Raw genomic sequence first — 19,910 nt, forward strand, 5'->3', positions numbered from 1 at the left:
ATGTGTATGAGTAAACTGTTCCAGTGTTTTTTCCCTTCTAATGTGAGGTGTCTGTGCTTGTTTCCAGCGTGTTTGAATATCCAGCAGATCCAGGAACTGGAGATTGAAAGACTCCAGCTATCAATGGAAAGGTTGTGCAGGGCAGGGCTGATGTGGGCTTTTGTAAGTCCCAGCACCAGCCAAGCTGCCATGTATTTTATTTTTGTGAGTCTGTCTGGTTTATATTCTGAGATGAAAACACATACAAGGGGTGCTAAGGTCTGTAGTGCCTAAAATGTCTAACGTGTACATCCATTCACACTCTGCTTTTAGTTTTGTCACCATGGTGACCGTCTGAATAAAGGTTTATTAGGCTCCATGCTAGTCAATTTTATCTCACCACTTTCTTATTAGCACATATGCTTTGTACACTGCAACTTTTTTCACTTCCCACAGCCCTTTATACACTGCTACCCAGATTTCCATCACTGGTGTACCATACACCAGTTGTTGTACTCCCATTCCTCTTAAGGTGAGACACCTAGTGGATACCAGGCTGGTTTTTCAAAATCCCAGATGATGAAGTTCCGCCAATGGGTGGGCTGATGGGTTTACTTTTGCTTTGCTCTTTCACCCTTACAGTCTATACTTCTATCTTTTGAGTACACGTTAGACATTTTAGGCCACTACAGACCTTAGCACCCCTTGTATGTGTTTTCATTAGTTCATTAGGGGTAGAGTGTTTTCAGGTCTTTAATCTCGTATCCCCCATAGACCCTTTCCACTTTTGTTTGTTCCTTATATTCTGAGATGTCAGCTTACAGGGTTCTATCATAGTCCATCTTAGAGTTGTTAATGGGGAACACCACTGTGCAGCTCAGTCAGTACATTAAATTAGCTTTTTTGACTGCAAACTCCCTTTGGAAATTTTCCACAGAAGCTTTCCGTTTTTGAGACGCGGGAGAGCATGGGAGAAGGCAGTGGCGTGGTTGAAGAAAAAGTGAGGCTGCACAGGTGCTCGTGATTTTTAGAAGGATCCGTACATAGAGCAGCGGCTCCAGTTTTCGAGCCATTCAGGTTGCAAGCCACTCAGCCCATTCTGCCGTGCAGGGTGTTCAAAACACAAGTTACTCGTTGGACATGGTCTGAGAACCTGTTGCCGAAACATCATTTCGGACGTTGCGGGCCTAGCAGGGCCAGGGTTGATTCTGGAGGGTAAATGTGAAAGTGTGTTGAGACTGGGAACCTGCCGGCAGAAGAGAGGGTAGGTTTAGTGTACAAGGGAACCCAAAATAATGGCCAAGGACCATGGGTTGAACTACTAATTTTATTTTACAAAAGGTCCTGGGTTTTAATGATATTTTAGAGAATTAGTTTGCACAGGCCAAAGATAAAGACTGTGTTTTTTTGCTTCAGTGTCCAGCCGGACATAGAAGTATTTATTTTTCAAGATAGTTGAGATAATCTGAATGAGGCGAAAACATTTCGCACATTAATAACTGGGCACAAGCCTGTACCAAGTCAAAGGGAGACAATACAAAAAAGAAAAGGACATAAAGTTCACAGGCAAACAAGGAGAGCAGGGTGGCTTACAATACAATGCAAGAGGTTCTTGAATAAGCACAAACCCACAGTAACTGCCGGAAAAGTTAGAGATCATATAGCGAGCAGTACTGCTAAACAGTCGACGAACGTTTCGATCCCTATCTCCAATAATGTAGTGGGATCATCTTCAGGACTAGAATTAATTTTGCCTGAGTTGTCAAGTGAGCCTGTAGGGTATAAACAGGAAGAAAAGAAAGGAAGAAATTTTTGTATCAAATATTTTACAGATTTGAGTGCTAAAAAAGCTAAAGTGCTTGTCAACAACCGTTTTTCATGCGGAATGCAACGAGTGTGCATGCAGTCGAGTGTTTTCAAAGGGCACAGATCTCAATGTGCTCGTGTTTGAAAGATCTAACAAGCCAGGCATACCGCGTTCATTTTAAGTGGCAGTGGTGCTAAGTGACGGGTACTATGGTGTTTGGGAGAGGGGATATCGTGGCGGTGGAAGTGAATCAAGGGAAATAATTACCACGAGCCGGGCTGGAAGGGCCAGTCGTGGATGCACAAGCCTCCAATTAGTACCGATTACTGGTGATACCTGGAAGGGTTGGTTGTGGTTATTATTCAGTGTGTGACAGAAGAATTACACACACGACATATAATAGTTAAAAGCCACCATTTACCGGATTAGTGATTCAATGGAATCGAAGGGTTAAGGCCGGCCAGCAGCGGTAGGGTTATTCATGACCTAAAAAAGTTATTATAATGCATAGTTTAAAAATAAGGCAATTATACCAAGGTGAAAACGCAGGTGTAGTGAGGATAAAACACAACATTACCAAGTGAGCCTCGCGTTTAGCGTGGGCTCGATACAGGACTTCAGTGTAAAGGGGTTGTTTTTTGGCGTCTGTGGAAGGAAGGATAAGTTTAGAGAGGGAGTGAGGGGTAATTAGTGGCAATACGGTGAAGGGGTGGACAAGTGGTTACCGTAAACTAGGGTCAGTTCCACGCGAGGCACTCAATGGGAATAGCCTCTCCCTTGCGAGCCTGAAATGAAAAAATATCAAGGACGTACGTGAAATATATCACGCGTATTCTCGGGGTCATTTAAATCCATGAGGGTGCCGCAGGGGCTTTCAAAGGCTTACCTTAGGTTGCTCGTGGCGGGGCCGCAAATGGGGTCCCGTCAAAACAGCGCGATGGCCGGATGATGAGCGTCTGCCTGTAAGGACGCCTAATATGCTACATCCGGACAGGGTTAGAAAGTGAGGAGGTACACGCTGGTGCCGGTAACGGTCGCCATATTGGAATGGTGAATTATCCGACCAGAAGGTTAGGAATCACCAATAGGGTACTTCTACGTGGTGTAAAGACCAAGGGTCATCGGTTTGTTAGTTGGATAGGGGCCCGCCGTGCCCCGTGACAGTGATAGTGAATGGACAAGTAAAAGGGGAATTGTGCCAATGTGGGCGCCATTTTGAAATGGTGAGATCCCGATGAGGTGAAAGGGACTAGTGAGGGTGCCACCAAGCGATTCGCAGTGCCCACGGTCTCAAGCCCGTTCTATTAAAAAACAAAACAGTATCATACCAACTGACATTTGTAGAGAATGTTACATTTTAGCGGACAGACAATTATTTTATATGCTCCAAATGAACAGAATTCATATTAGACTCGTCCAGTCCTCAGTTCTGTTAAGGCCATCCTGGATGGAGTTGAACTGTATGATGGACTTCAGTTCTTCTTTATTCAATAATTGTCCCATATTTCCACCTCTTGGAGGGAGTCTCAGTACTTTCAGCACAGTCCATTTCAATTCATTATCCGCGTGTTTTTGAGCTGCAAAATGTTCCACCAGTGGTGCATTCGGGGTGCCGCACCTGATACGGCTCCTGTGTTGTCCAATGCGAATTTTTACCTTTTGGCTGGTCTGCCCTATATACACTTTCTGACAAGGGCATAAAATTAGGTAAATAACATTGCAAGTATTGCAGTTAGAGAAGGAGCGACATTGTATCGTGATGTTGTTAAAGGTAAAACTTTTTCCTTCAATCGTGCTGTCACAGTTATTGCAACCACCACATTTTGCATGCCCAACAATGGGGGACAGACCCCATACATTTTCAAGTGTAGTTGATGGTAGAGGAGTAGGTAGAGCAGCTCTTACAAGGTGATCCCTAAGGTTTTTACTCTTTTTGAAGGCAAATACCGGTTTTTCCATAGAGAGGGCACCTGTGTTTAGTATTGGCCAATGCTTAAGGATACTTTTCCTTAGTTGATTTGAGATGGGTGAGAAAGTGGATATGCATGGAATGCGTTTAGAGGTAGTCTTTTCTTTTGGTGTGAGTAAGACTTCCCTGGGGCAGTACCATGCACGTTTGGTGGCGTTTTTAACTAATTTCTTTGGATACCCCCTATCTTTGAGTTTGGTTGCCAAGGTGGTGGCTTCTCGGAAGTAATCCTCCTTGCAGGAGCAGTTACGCCTGATTCGCAAAAATTGCGAGTATGGGAGTGAGTCGCGTAACGCTCTCGGGTGGTTACTGTTGTAGGCTAAAAGGGTGTTTTTCTCAGTGGGCTTCCGATAGAGACGTGTCAATAGGGACCCTTCACTGTGGTAAATGGACAAGTCCAAAAAGGAGATAGAGTCATGGTCAGTGCTGATAGTAAAAGTAAGGCCCAAACAATTATTGTTAAGCCAGTGTAGGAATTGGCGCAGGCAATCGTCACTTCCAGTCCAAATAATGAAAATGTCATCGATATACCTACGCCAAAACCTACCCCCTTGTAAAAAGGGATTGGTGGGGTTGTTAATGACATTAGTCTCTATTTCATCCATAAACAGAATCGCCAGATTTGGAGCAAAAATTGCGCCCATGGCTGTCCCCTTGATCTGTTCATAGAAGATGCCATTAAAGAGGAAAAAATTCCTCGTAAGGCATATCTCCAGAAGTTGAAGGATGAACATGCTAGGTACGGCATGTGGCCGAGGCCGTGAATCCAAAATCTTTTTGATCACTAACAATGCTGTAGTCTGTGGAATATTAGTATAGAGGGACTCAATGTCCATGGTTACAAGTGTCTCAGTCACAGGATTGTATGGATGATGCTCGATCATGTTAATCATGTGCATTGAGTCCTTTATATAGCATTGTGTGGAGGGGACAAAGTCTTTAATAAAAAAGTCTACATAAGAACCCAAGGGTTCCAGGATGGATCCACAGGCTGAGACAATGGGGCGGCCTGGCGGGGTTTTTTGGTCTTTATGTATTTTAGGTAACGTGTATATTACCGGAGTTCTTGGCGATTTTACATTCAGAAAAATATATTCTTTTTTTGATAGAAAACCGGCTTCAAGTCCCTCTTTCGTGATTTTTTGTATTAGGCTCTGGATTTCTTTGGTGGGATTATGACTCGGTCTTTTATAGTGTTCTTTATTCTCAAGTTGTCGCATTATTTCTGACACATATGCGGCTTTTTCTTGCAATACGATACCTCCACCCTTATCTGCACTTTTGATTATAAGGTTATCATTAGATTTGAGTTGGGAAATGGCATTTTTCTCTTCCCTGGAGATGTTATAGGGTATGAACATTTTTTTATTTTGGAATTTTTGCATTTCCTTCAGAATTACCTTCTCAAAAGTAACCACCTCTGTGGGAATCATACTAGCAGATGGCGAGAAGATGGATGGTGGACGAAAAGGGGTATTGGTAACCCTTTCAGGTGTGGGGTGCAACTGGAAAAAGGCCTGTAGACGTATGCGTCTAAAAAATCTCATTAGTTCTGCTTGTAGATCCATGTAGTTGGGTGGGATTGTGGGCACAAAAGAAAGGCCTTTCATGAGTAACGATAGCTCCTCTTGTGCAAGTGTATACTTGGAAAGATTAAAGATAGGGATGCTGTCAGTACCCTGGGACTGAATTTGTGTTCCGCTCACCATTGGTAATAGTTGTTGCGAGCCCTGCGCTCGCCGGGAGGGTTGTGCCATCGTTGAGTTTTCTTGACCTTCCCTTTGAAAACACTCGACTGCATGCACACTCGTTGCATTCCGCATGAAAAACGGTTGTTGACAAGCACTTTAGCTTTTTTAGCACTCAAATCTGTAAAATATTTGATACAAAAATTTCTTCCTTTCTTTTCTTCCTGTTTATACCCTACAGGCTCACTTGACAACTCAGGCAAAATTAATTCTAGTCCTGAAGATGATCCCACTACATTATTGGAGATAGGGATCGAAACGTTCGTCGACTGTTTAGCAGTACTGCTCGCTATATGATCTCTAACTTTTCCGGCAGTTACTGTGGGTTTGTGCTTATTCAAGAACCTCTTGCATTGTATTGTAAGCCACCCTGCTCTCCTTGTTTGCCTGTGAACTTTATGTCCTTTTCTTTTTTGTATTGTCTCCCTTTGACTTGGTACAGGCTTGTGCCCAGTTATTAATGTGCGAAATGTTTTCGCCTCATTCAGATTATCTCAACTATCTTGAAAAATAAATACTTCTATGTCCGGCTGGACACTGAAGCAAAAAAACACAGTCTTTATCTTTGGCCTGTGCAAACTAATTCTCTAAAATATCATTAAAACCCAGGACCTTTTGTAAAATAAAATTGGCAGAAGAGAGGGCACTGATTTAACCTCTTGAGTGTGATCACTAAAGAATTACTCAAATCACGTGAGGACGGCATCTGATGCACCCATAATCGATCCTGTTCTGTTACGTGGTGCATAGTGCAGGGTCTAAGGCGACTGAGAGATTGAGGAGAAGAACTAATATGGTAGATGAGAAGGACTCTCCATTAGCTAATTTTGAAATTCACATGTTAACGCTGGCTTCTTCCAGTCTGTGTTGGGAATGAACTCCCGGGTGGGATGTGCTATAGATAGCTTGGCTTAAATGATTTTTACTGTATTGGGATCTTACTACCACACCTGCCTTCCTTGAAGGCCTTTCAGAAAGCCTGGTTTGCAAGGTGGACGCTTGTCTTGTCTGTCTTCTTGAATCATGTATGCCTGATACATTTAAATATTCAGTTTAGGCTAGCCTTAATAGTGGGACGTCAATGTTTCTGATGACTACCATTGTTGGGGAATGGGCTTGGGGTAGTAAAGCACAGATCGACAAAGTCATGACTATCACAGTTAAGTTAAGGGGAAATACCAGGACAAGAACACACATTACAACGTTCAGTAGTCCACAATCAATTCACCATACCACATCACTTGGACAACTGCACTTACACAGGTCTTATACTTTGTACGAGCATTGTATTGTGCCACTATATGACTCCTGGTTGGCAAGAGGCATGGGGCAAATGCCAACATATGTGCACCCATTGTTTGAATAATGGCTGATTATTACTTGCCTTTTGTGAAAAAAGATTTGTCTGGAAAAACTGAGGTTTGGGTCAATAGTGCTCTACGATTGATTATGATTAGGAAAAAAAAACATGACCCTTACAAGCTGAAGACCTGGCCTAAGTACTCACCTTCTCAGTATTCAGAGCTTAAATGTTTGAGTTTTTATTTGTGCTTACCATAGCCTGTGTGATGTTACACCCCCTGACACATTTGTGCTATAGTTTTGTGTATGTATTTTAAGTTGCATGACATAAAATTGTATTTTGATTCTGCTGCAGAAAGCTTCAAATAGGCAATTTAAAGCTTTTCATAAATTGACACATACATAAAGGATCAGTATATCGGGCAGTTCATCCACATTTGCCAGTAAATAATTATTGGCAATCCTGACTGAGTTCATTGGTTCAGTATTCTGCAATTCTATTTTTAGGTCTCGCCTATTCCATTCCGCAGGAATGAATATGCGAATGTAATGCCGTCAAACCAAGACTTAAACCCAAGGCTCCCCAAAAGCGGATTTCCAACAGTTCACGTGAATCACGTGACCACAAGCACGCACATTTCCCCACATGAAAGGCATCAGCCTTCCTCCCACAGGCTTCCCCAGCGTGCGCTCGGCCGGCCTCTGCCAGTTCTCCTCCCCTAATTATTCACTTCACTTTTCACGGCCGACGGCCGTGACTCGCATTTCTACACCCCCCTGGTCTCACATCAAAGGCATCAGCCTCCCACAGGCTTCCCTCCGACAGGCTTACAGGTTTACTCACTTCCCCTCTTCCACTCATAGCCCGAACCCGACCCAAAGGCATTGGAGCGCTTTATAGAGCAACAGTTACATCACACAAGGACACGTTCATAGCCGAACCCGACCCAAAGGCATTGGAGAGCTTTATAGAGCAACAGTTACATCACACAAGGACACGTTCATTTTTGTAGGCACGGGGAGAGCAAGTGACTTGCGCAGAATCACAGGACGTTCAATGGAGTTTCCAAACGCAGCTTCCTAATTCCAAAGCCGGAAGCTCAGGCCCGTGCGCCATATTCTCTCCCTGTCGGCACCTTCGAGGCTGGCGGGACATGGGCGTGGCTAAAGAGCAGCAGCCAAACACGCAGCGTTTATACAGAGTCCTTCATTGCTGGAAATGTACTGCAAACATGGAAACCGCACAGGGCTGTGTTACAATCTCAAGTGGGGGCTTCCCCGAATTCCACGCAGAGATCTCACTCCATTCCATTGTTATGGTCGGCACCTTAGAGGCTGGCGGGACATGGGCGTGGCTAAAGAGCAGCAGCCAAACACGCAGCGTTTATACAGAGTCCTTCATTGCTGGAAATGTACTGCAAACATGGAAACCGCTCAGGGCTGTGTTACAATCTCAAGTGGGGGCTTCCCCGAATTCCACGCTGAGATCTCACTCCACTCCATTGTTATGTTTTATGTTGTTAGTGTACTCATTGTGTGTTCTGTCATGGGCATTTTGTTTTGTTCAGCTACTTTTTGGTGTATTACTATTTTGTATTGCTCATGCACGAGCAAATCCCCAAGCCTTCTGCCTGCCTCCTGCCTTGTTGTCTAAGCCTCGCATGACTTCAAAGGCTCCCCCAGCGTGCGCTCGGCTGGCCTCTGGCATTTCTCCTCCCTTAATTATTCACTTCACTTTTCACGGCCTCACTCGCATTTCTCCTCCCATCAGCCCATTGCAGCCTGCCCAGCCTGTGCCGTCTCTCCCTACCCCTTAACCCTTCACCCTGCCCCTACCACCTCTCGATATTGCTGCTTGTTCTGGTGCTGTGCTTCGAAACTGTATCGAACGATGGAATCCTACCATTTGTCATTTTTTTCAGTCTTCCCTCCCACAGGCTTTCCTCCCCGCCCCCCGCCTGCGCTCCCCAACCAGGCTGCCTTTACTTGCGTGCTATTATTTTAATATAATACAAGTTGACCGTGTGCCTCCCACAGGCTTCCCTCCCCGCCCCCCACCTGCACTCCCCAACCAGGCTGCCATTACTTACGTGCTATTATTTTAATATAATACAAGTTGTCCGTGTGCCCCACTTTCTCACCCAGCATGTCCGTGTGTCCCACCTCCTCACCAAGCTTGCCCGTGTGCCCACCTCCTCAAACAGCCTGTCCATTTGCCCTCACTTCTAACCCAGCCTCTCCGTGTGCTATAGCTCCTCATCCAACCTCAGTGCCCCTTCGTTTCCTTGACGTCTTACATAAGACTTTAGCTAAGGCAAGCCTGTCCGTGTGCCCCACATTTAAATGTCCACGTGTCACTCCTCACCAAGCCTGTCCGTGTGCCTCACTTTCTCATCCAGCATGTCCGTGTGTCCCACCTCCTCACCCAGCTTGCCCGTGTGTCCACCTTCTCAACCAGCCTGTCCATTTGCCCTCACTTCAAATCCAGCCTGTCTGTGTGCTATAGCTCCTCATCCAACCTCAGTGCCAGCTCCACCTCAGGCTGTCCGTGTACTCCAGCTCCACCCCAACCTGTCCGTATACTCCTGCTACACCTCAGCCTGTCCGTCTACTCCAGATCCACCTTAGCCTGTCCGTGTACTCCAGCTCCACCTTAGCCTGTCCGTGTACTCCAGCTCCACCCCAGCCTGTCCGTGTACTCCTGGTCCACCTCAGCCTGTCCGTCTACTCCACCTCTACCTCAGCCTGTCCGTGTACTCCAGCTCCACCTTAGCCTGTCCGTGTACTCCAGCTCCACCACAGCCGGTCCGTGTACTCCAGCGACACCTTAACCTGTCCGTGTACTCCAGCACCACCACAGCCTGTCCGTGTACTCCAGCTCCACCCCAGCCTGTCCGTGTACTCCTGCTCCACCTCAGCCTGTCCGTCTACTCCTGCTCCACCTCAGCCTGTCCATCTACTCCAGCTCCACCTCAGCCTGTCCATGTACTCCAGCTCCACCTTAGCCTGTCTGTGTACTCCTGCTCCACTTCAGCCTGTCCGTCTACTCCGGCTCCACCTCAGCCTGTCCGTGTACTCAAGCTCCACCACAGCCTGTCCGTGTACTCCAGCTCCACCCCAGCCTGTCCGTATACTCCTGCTCCACCTCAGCCTGTCTGTCTACTCCAGCTCCATCCCAGACTGTCTGTGTGCTATAGCTCCTCATCCAACCTCAGTGCCCTTTCTTTTTCCTGACGTCTTAGCTATGACTTTAGCTAAGCCAAGCCTGTCCGTGTGACCCACATTTATATAGCGCCTTGAGACCCTTGCGGGTGAGTAGTGCGCTATACAAGTATCAATTTTGTGTACACGTGTCACTCCTCACCAAGCCTGTCCGTGTGCCTCACTTTCTCACCCAGCATGTCCGTGTGTACCACATCCTCATCGAACTTGCCCGTGTGACCACCTTCTCAACCAGCCTGTCCATTTGCCCTCGCTTCTAATCCAGCCTGTCTGTGTGCTGTCAGTGTACTCCAGCTACACCCCAGCCTGTATGTGTACTCCTGCTCCACCCTAGCACCACCACAGCACTACCACAGCACCACTCAGCACCACCACAGCACCACTCAGCGCAACCACAGCACCACTCAGCGCAACCACAGCATCACTCAGCGTAACCACAGCATCACTCAGCGCAACCACAGCATCACTCAGCGCAACCACAGCATCACTCAGCTCAACCACAGCATCACTCAGCTCAACCACAGCATCACTCAGCGCAACGACAGCATCACTCAGCGAAACCACAGCATCACTCAGCGCAACCACAGCATCACTCAGCGCAACCACAGCATCACTCAGCGCAACCACAGCATCACTCAGCGCAACCACAGCATCACTCAGCGCAACCACAGCATCACTCAGCGCAACCACAGCATCACTCAACACCACCACAGCATCACTGGTTCAAATATGTTCTCTCAATGTTTCAAACTTTATTACAAATGTCACAAAAACATATTTCACTTCTGTTTTTGGATTTTCGTCACAATAAAATACACTGAACATAATCTTCACAAAAGTTATTTACAATTGTTTAAGCTATTGCTATTATAAATTACTATCACTTTTATTTAAGTATTACTTATTTAAAAAAATTAAAAGCCATTGTTATTTGTAATATCAATACATCTTAGTCACGTAAATACAACACATATTGAATTACAAATGCTATAGGTGTCACATTTGCGAAAGTTAAAACTATTGGCATTGTAAATGACAAAGCTATTAATTTCGCTACTTTCAAAACCAAAACATAAATAAAATATTTGTCATTTACAATACCAATAGCTTAAACTTTCCTAATGCGAGACCTATTGCATTGCAAATGCTTGTTGAATATCTACAGCTGCCCGGGTAGGACTCTTGCAGGCAGCCAATTGAAGTAATGAAAAGTTGGTTGTATGATCGATTTCCCATTTCTTCCTGCAGGTGAAGAAGCTTGTGTATGTCTACCTAGTCCGATATGCAGAGGAACAGCAGGACCTGGCTCTTCTCTCCATCTCTACCTTCCAACGCGGCCTAAAGGTTAGAAGTTACTTTAAAAGATAAAATCATCACTGTGTACTATAAAGTCTTCAACTCAGAACACACAGGCATACCTTTGACTTAAGGATACAAAATGTAGAAGTCTTCTACCTCAGGAGTGATTTCACAATATTCTTTTTTTCTGAGAATTGTAGATACATAAAAAGTCATGACTTTAGGGCGGAGTGAGGATCTTTCTTTAGGGCTCGAACTAGAAGGATTGTTTGCCTGAAAACAATCAGACATGGTACACGCCAATGCCTTGGTCGCTATGGTTTAGTTGTTTGCCTGTTGTCAATCAATCAATCAATCATAGCATTTATAAAGCGCACTACATACCCGTGAGGGTCTCAAGGCGCTGGGGGGAGGGTATGGGGGAGGGATGGGGCGGGGCGCTGCAACAGTTCGAAGAGCCAGGTCTTGAGCAGTCTCCTGAAGGTTAGGAGGTCTTCAGTCTGCCACAGGAGGATGGGGAGGGTGTCCCATGTCTTGGCGGCGAGGTGGGAGAATGATCTGCTGCCGGCGGTCACTCTTCGGATGCGGAGGACGGTGGCGAGGGCGTGGTTTGCGGAGCTGGCGGGTGGGAGTGTAAAGGCTGAGTCGGCTGTTGAGGTATGCTGGTCCGGTGTTGTGGAGCGTGGGTGAGGAGCTTGAAGGTTATCCTCTTGTTGATGGGGAGCCAGTGAAGGTCTCTTAGGTGGGTTGTGATGTGGCTGCGGCGACGAATGTCGAGGGTCAGGCGTGCGCAGGCGTTCTGGATGCGTTGGAGACGTTTCAGGAGTTTGGCCGGTGCCCCTGTGTACAGTGAGTTGCCGTAGCCCAGTCTACTGCTGACGAGGGTCTGGGTGACCGTCCTAGTTTCGGTGGGGATCCACTTGAAGATCCCGCGAAGCATGCAGAGGGTGTTGAAGCAGGAGGAGGAGACGGAGTTGACCTGCTTTTTAATGGAAAGGGTGGAGTTGAGGATGACCCCTAGGTTGCGTGCGTGGTCGGTAGGTGTAGGCGGTGCTCCTAGTGCAGTCGGCCACCAGGAGTCGTCCCAGGCCGGCGGGGTGTATCCGAGGATGAGGACCTCCATTTTGTCCGAGTTCATCTTCAGTCGGCTCTTTCTCATCCAGTTGGCGACGGCCTTCATTTCTTCGTGGAGATTGGTTTTGGCGGTGTGGGTCTTTTGTGAGGGAGAGGATCAGCTGGGTGTCGTCGGCGTAGGAGATGATGTTAAGGTCGTGCAAACTTGGGCGAGCAGTACCATGTAGACTTTGAACAACGTTGGGCAGAGGGACGAGCCTTGGGGTACGCCGCAAATGATCTTGGTGGCTTTGGAGCGGAAGGAGGGGGAGGCGGATGCTCTGTGTTCTGCCGGAGAGGAAGGAGGTGGTCAAGTCCAGGGCCTTCTCTTGGATTCCGGCGTCGTGGAGGCGTGTTCGTAGTGTGCGGTGGCAGACCGTGTCGTAGGGGGCTGACAGGTCCAAGACGATGAGGGCCGCGGTTTCTCCGTTGTCAAGCAGGGTCCTGATGTCGTTGGTGGCGACGATGGATGAGGGCAGTCTCGGTGCTGTGGTTGCTGCAGAACCCGGACTGGGACGGGTCCGGGATGCTGTTCTCCTTGAGGAAGCTGGTCAGTTGTTTGTTGACGGCCTTTTCGATGACCTTCGACGGGAACGGGAGCAGGAAGATGGGTCGGAAGTTCTTGAGGTCCTTGGGGTTCGCCTTGAGTAAGGCGTTGATCTCTGCGTGCTTCCAGCTCACCGGGAACGTCGCTGTCTCGAAGGAGATGTTGATGGTTTTCCGGAGATGGGATGCTATGGTGCTGCTGGCTTTGTTGAAGATGTGGTGTGGGCAGGGGTCTTCCAGGAAGCCGAGTGGATGGTATTCATGATCTTGATGGTGTCGTCGTCTTTGATGTTGGTCCGGGCGAGCAGGCAGTTGGTGCGGGAGGTGGTCGTGGGAGCGGGGGTCTCAGCGCTTGCCAGGGTGGTGACGGTGTTGAAGCTGTCGTGGATGTTTGCTATCTTGCGATGGAAGGAGGTGGCCAGCGAGTCGCACAGGTCTTATGGCGGTGGGATGTCGTTGGTGTTGGAGCTGGGGTTGGAGAGTTCCTTCACGATGTTGAAGAGCTCTTTGCTGTTGTGTGCGTTGTTGTCTAGGCGGTCTTTAAAGGAGGTCCGTTTGGCGGGTCTGATGAGGTGGTGGTGTCTGCGGGTGGCGTTCATGTGGGCTGCGTAGCTTTCCGGTGTTCGTTCACGGATCCAGTTTTTTTAAGTTTTCGGCTGGTATGCAATAATAATAACATATCCAATGATTGTAACAAATGTATTCTCCATATTATTGGCTAGTATGATTACATTTACTACATTGATCTCATTATTAAAAGCAGCTGCACTGGAAGGCTCTGCATTTTGATCAGGTCTGTTTCTTCCTCTATGATGATGTATCAGTTTAGATTAGGCCATTTGGATGGGAGCTACTCTGCATTAATCTTCTCCGGGTAAATTGTTTTTCCTTTTTAAGCCACTAGCTAATCATACTTGTGAATTTAAAGGTTGGTATCAATACCTAGATATCCTCAGTTTCTGAGAGTGACTCTTTCAATATGTAACATGGAGCAGTGCGCATGAGAACTGTGACTTACAAATCACTCAATCATTCACACTGTGAACCCATATCAAAGGGATTACCCTCAATCGAGGTTCCGGAGGCAACATGATCTGATGCCATTCTTCACAAGAAAGGCCCCAAACCTGGGGTTTACTTATTAAAATGGCTTTACTCCTCCGAAAACCACTCGCCACTCACCTTTCCTTAGCTCAACTGTGAAACCTTCCTTCGTCAACCGATGTAAACTCCTCATGGTTGCTAAAGAAGAGATTACTCTAAGATACCTGAACGATTCCTGCTGATTACTGCCACCGTTCCTCTGCTGAGAGGTCATGATGATTGCTGCCTCAATCAATTTTGGCAATGTTTGGTGGTTGAGCAATTGTGATGCATCTGGAAGTAAGGCACAGTAGCTGGTAGTTAACTACAAAACAAGTAATTTACTACTGTTGTAATGGTCCGATGGTTTTTCACCTATTAGTAACTACAGAATAGCATGTAAAACACTTTTCCATGTTTTATTATGCTTTGTTAAATTACTGTGTTATTTCACTATTAATTTATAAGGCACTCATACACTACATTAGCCCTGTAGGTCTGACTGAAAGCCCACTGGTAAGTATACTTACCTGCTTGAATGACCGAAGACGAAGGTTGTTTTGCAAAGAGAAAAGTTTTTCAAATTTTATCGTGCATCTACAATTTCGCAATCTGTTTAAGAGGTTTTACTGGTAGGTTACATGCTCTCTGTGAGACTTGGCCCTTTTCCCCAGAATTTTTTCGCTTTTTATCCCCTGTTAATTTAGAATGCCCCTATTGAAACAACACTGTATAGGCTTTGGGTGGTGGAGAATGCCCTGTGTAGTTTAAAACTAGTGTTAAAGTACAGGTACTTCCTACCCCTAACATGGCCGCCACAGACCACTGCTGCAGCAGCGTGATTTAGTGGGCGCATTCTAGTAGCCAGGGGCTGGCTGGAACCCTCAGGCAATGTAACCATCTTAGCCTGCCAGCCTGTCCACAGGTAGAATGGTGGAACTTCCTGGAAGCCTCTGGAACCTTCTGGGAGAGGTGAGGTGACACCAACTGACACTACCAACTGTCAACTGGCACTATAAAAGGAAAGGGAGGGAACTTTCCTGAAGAGAGAAGCTGAGGGGAAGACCTGGGGAAGTACCTACGCAGGAGGATAGGCAGTGGGGGTCAGGGCAGGGTCTTATGATGCTGGAATGACAGGGCCTAGTGTGCTGCTTTACAAGTGTTTAGGTATCCTGTTCCCCCCCCACTGACCTAGCCCCGCGGCAGGGAACCCCCAGGGACCACTTGAGGGGATTGGCTGAGGAGATCCAACACCAGCCACCAACTTAACCGCCTTCAAGGAATAAGAAACCAAAGGAAACAAGAACCCAACTGCTATTTACAAGGGCGCAAGAAACAGCTGCGCCAAGAAGAAATCAAGGAACCAGTAACCAAGAAACTTACAAAGGCGCAAGGAACATAAAGCGCCAAGAAGAGACTGAATCTCCACAGGACATTTGAAGAGCCACCCAGGTATTGGCGCTGTGTTGCTCCCTGTGCCCCCTGACGCCACCTGGGGTCCCTGCACTAACCTACCGCTGCTGTTTGGCATGTCCTGTGAGCTGCCTCTATTTTAAAGCAACTGCTGATGAAGCGCCAACCTAGAAACTGCCTAAGCGCTACATTGCCCTCCAAGCGCTTGACTGGTGAAGAATTGCTGTGTCCTGTGGGAGCGCTGTGAATTGCCTGCAGGGCTGTGGAAGTTGCCCCCCTGTAAAGCGCTGTGAATTGCCCCAAGTGCTAGGACTGCCTGCTGAAGCGCTATACTGCCCGGGAACTGCTGTTTGAGCGCAAGCTCCCAGAACTGGGGTGCCCGTGGAAGCGCTGTATGCCAGGAGATGGCTGGGGCTGAAGCACCGCTTGTCCCCACGAGGCTGCCCCCCTGTGAAATGTGATGAGGGAGAGAAGCGCCGTGAAACCCCCCTCAAGCGCTCACCTGCCACGTCCTGGGAAGCGCTGTGTCTTGCCCCCAGGCGGCCCCCAGTGCCAGGAGAGGGCAGCTGTATGCACGAAGTAAGCCGCTTGTCACCGCAACCGTCTGCTCAGCTGTTCTGCCCCCGAGCCTGAGGCCTGAGGAGAGCGCCTGGGAGTTCCTGAAGGCCGCCTTAGGCCGTGAGGCGGAGAACTCGCATCACGTGACGGGGGCGCGTCAGAGATCCTTCCCCCGCCGCGCTTTCATTGACCAGGAGACTGTGCTCCTAGCCGGCCGCGCTGCCATTGGCGGGCGGCTCCACACCCCCACGGGCCGCGACCTTATTGGTCCAGGGCCCGAGAAGTCCCTGAAGCCCCGTACCGGTCCGAGAATCGTCACGGAGGGAGCCTGGAGGTGTAGGAGCCCCCCCCTCCGACCTGCCGACCCTCAGGGCCGACTGAGCCTCGGCTCGGGGGCCCGTGACTGGCCCCTCAGCAGGAAACAGATAGGAGGGCTCCGAAGAGTGTGAGAGCCCTCCTTGAGCCCCCACCAGCGGACACCAGCCCCAAGAGGCCCAGGCATTGCAGGAAACCTCCGCAAGGGGCCCGACCGGCCCGAAGATAAAGGTAATCCCCGGGGAGGAGGGCAGGAGGCCACAGAAGGCACTGTGTCCGCCCCTCCCCTGGAAAAAGCTGTTACTGGGCCCCATTGGCCACCATTGTGCCTCCAGCACTCCCTGAACTGGGCGGAGGCCCGGATTGTCTGGTGGGCCCTTAAAAGTTAACCCCTGGCTAGGGGAACCTGACTTCTTGTTGTCTGAGGCCTGGGACAGCTTAGCCATTATGGAATGCTTATTTAGGCCTTAGGTATGGCTAAGCCTAGGCTAATGTATTGTTCATCTCAGCCTGATGCATAGATTATCCGGGCTTAAGGAGATGTTTCTATATGCATAAGGAAAGGTTTTATATGTGCAAGCCAAGTTCTTAAGGCTCATTCTTGCTAAACGAAATGCTTAACTTGTCTAATGGAAAGTTCTTCCCTAACTGGGGCCTTGTTCTCTATGTCTAAGGAAATGGTTATTCTTCCATAGGAAGATGGTGATTAATTACCCACCAGTAAATGAGGAGATGTTCCATGCTGGGTTAATGAAATGCTGGGGTTGTTATACTGAAATGTTTATTGGGAAATAATGAAAGGTGATGCCTTTATTGAATGTTGATGCATTGGTGAATTGCTTCCTTTACTCTAACCCAAGGAACTGTGTTGTTGAACTGCTTATCTTTACTGCAGGAAATGTTTACCCTGGTATTGGACTGGTTGAGAGGTCCCAAGGCCCATAGTTTATAGGCCTCAATTCCTAATAGGGTAACCCCCTCCCCCCTGTTTAGGGGCTGTAATGGAAAGCCTACCATTCCCTGATGAAGAGAAATAGCGAGTGATAGACCCAAACCCAGGGATTTTCCATATTCCGCCTAGAGTCCTGTTCAGCCTAGGCCTTATGAAAGGTTTACCTATTAGTAAATGTTCACTAATGCTTGAAGCCTGACTTATTTTGGGATTATTGAACTGTTGGGCACTGAATAAGGAAATGTTACCCTTATCCGCTGAAATGTCATTCCTGGTTAAGGAAGGGGTCGCTCCTGCCAATTGAATGCTTTACCCTCATTTGAGGCACTGTTTATTCCTGCGTTTTAGGAAATGTTATTGCTGAGAAATGCAGCGGTTGTGCTACTAATGAAATGCACATATTACAATAGGCCTAGTTATTACTGCCTTATTTAGGGGAATGCTCTGCATAGGCCCAATGAAATGTGCAGGTCTGAGGCATGAAATGGTTGATCTATTATTAAATGTTTACTTCTGCTAAGAGAAAGGCTACCCTGATTGAAGGAAATTCTTACTTGATAAGATAGGTAATACTGACCTAATGAAATGTTTTACGTTGACTTCACAGGAAGTTCTTCATAGGCGTAAGAAGAATGATAACTCTGATCTACAGTTATTTATGATACGTCATTTATGCCTTCCTAAGTTTTACCCTTAATAGGGGAGGAGGAGCCTAAGGCTGAGGCTAATAGGATGTCACACCTTTAGTGAAATGTTTCCTCATTACGTAACGCAGTGTTGTATTCATGACCTTATAATGTATTTCTTACAGGTGATGATGAGAAACCAGGCCAAGGTCAGGCCTGTGGTTATTTAATGTTTAATATTTATTATTTATTCATCCAGTATTTATTGCCAAGTGTTCTCACACATGTATTTTAGTGGAAAGTTAATAAGCTAATTTTATGATGAATTCCTAATACCCTGACCCAGCTCTATCTTAATAAAGTTAACTTGAGTTTTTACACAAACTCACTGGAGTGGTGTCACTAATTGCGTGCCCAGGTTTCTGACTCAGTGGTTGCGTGTGCTGCATGGTTGCTTAACACATATGCTTTCTGATGCCTACCCGCTCGTGCCATACTACCCTAGGGGACTGGTGACCCCAGTTCCAACATATTGGTGTTGAGCGGTGGGATCCAGGACTTGTGACCATGCAGCACCCTCCATTGGGACAGGGTGCACAGCAATTGGGCTGCACAATTATTGTGTGTAAGCCAAAGGAATTGACCCCTCCACTGTCTAGCCTGTTGGACCTCATTCTGTCGCTACATCCTAGAACCTTTTCCTGAATTATCTGAGTCCTCACCTGGCACTGGAGTGTTGTGTCAGGGGATGGGGGTGCCTGTTGGGCGGAGGGAAGAAGGAACTCCGTACCACTTTGGGGGCACGGGTAGGAGCCCACCCAGAGGGGAGAGGGGATGGGGAACAGGAGGGGCAGGTCACACCCAGGGAGGCGGGCACACCAGAAGACCCAGGCCTACTCAAAATTGTTGTGTCTGACAAGGTGCTACCGGGAGGATGTTCTGGGGCAGGGAGTAGAGTAACTGGGGGTGTGCGTCGTCTAAGATGATAGAGCATGAGAGGGAGAGTGAGAGCCTTGCAATGGATGAGAGGAAGCTGGTGCACAGGCTTCAGCTAGAAGAGTTAGAGCTGAAGGCCTTGGAATTATGTGTACCAGGTGCTTCCAATGGTGGCAGCGTACCCGAGGTTCGGAGTTTAGACCAGTCACAGAGTGTAGGACCTGGACTGGGGTTTCAGGATCAGGAATTGCCTGACCTGGAGGGTGGGGTACCGGTAACTAAGGACCCTACCGGTGTGACTCCCAGGGGTACCTCTCCGGGTAGGAGGGTGTGCGGAACCCTGGAAGGGGGTGCAGAGGGAGGAAGGACTCTCCTCTGGCACCGGTCCAGCCACGGGGTTAAGATCCTGGGTTGGGTGGCCAGGTTCAGGGGTTGCCTGACCTGGCGGGAGGAATCTCTGTATTCAGAGTTCCCCCGGTTGTGACTCCCAGGGGTGTCCCGAGGTGCCCCAGCTGTGGTCACTGGGCCTGGAGTGTTCTTTAAGAGAACCCCAGGTTGGGAGACTAGGCTGTCCCGATGTGTCATCCAGGAGGGAGGGTGCGGAACCCTGGGAGGGGGTGCAGGGAGAGGTAGGTCTCGCCCCTGTCACCAATTCAACTTAAGGGTTTAGACCCTAGGTTGAGGAGGAGAGTGGAAAAAGGTACCACGGGCCTGGGGCGACTGCCCCCCTGCTCTGAGAGAGAGTAAGGGCCAGAGACATCTGGATTGGAGGTCTGTCCTGGCCGCATCCCACTAGGAACACCAGTGGGGTGGTTGGATTAGCGAGGATGTCATGGTGGTATTGGGCCTGCGTCCACCTTTTTCCGCCCCAAGCAGGGAAGCCCGTCAAGGGAATGATCAGTCTACCCTGGCTTTTGGCTGGGGGGGAGATGTGTGAGACTTGGCCCTTTTCCCCAGAATTTTTTCGCTTTTTATCCCCTGTTAATTTAGAATGCCCCTATTGAAACAACACTGTATAGGCTTTGGGTGGTGGAGAATGCCC

At 48.0% G+C, this 19,910-nt stretch overlaps 1 protein-coding gene across 3 annotated transcripts in view; it reads left to right on the top strand.

The window, feature by feature from the left end:
- Positions 1-19,910, top strand: part of AP3B2 (adaptor related protein complex 3 subunit beta 2) — a 412,426-nt gene that overhangs the window by 152,861 nt on the left and 239,655 nt on the right. For all 3 annotated transcript variants that reach the window (XM_086959194.1, XM_086959192.1, XM_086959193.1), the window contains exon 4: positions 11,276-11,371. In XM_086959194.1, coding sequence (XP_086815320.1) covers positions 11,276-11,371 — 96 coding nt within the window. The remainder of the gene's footprint in view (positions 1-11,275; positions 11,372-19,910) is intronic.

The sequence above is a fragment of the Lissotriton vulgaris genome, chromosome 2_2 (genome assembly GCF_964263255.1).
Source record: "Lissotriton vulgaris chromosome 2_2, aLisVul1.2, whole genome shotgun sequence".
Taxonomy (NCBI): domain Eukaryota; kingdom Metazoa; phylum Chordata; class Amphibia; order Caudata; family Salamandridae; genus Lissotriton; species Lissotriton vulgaris.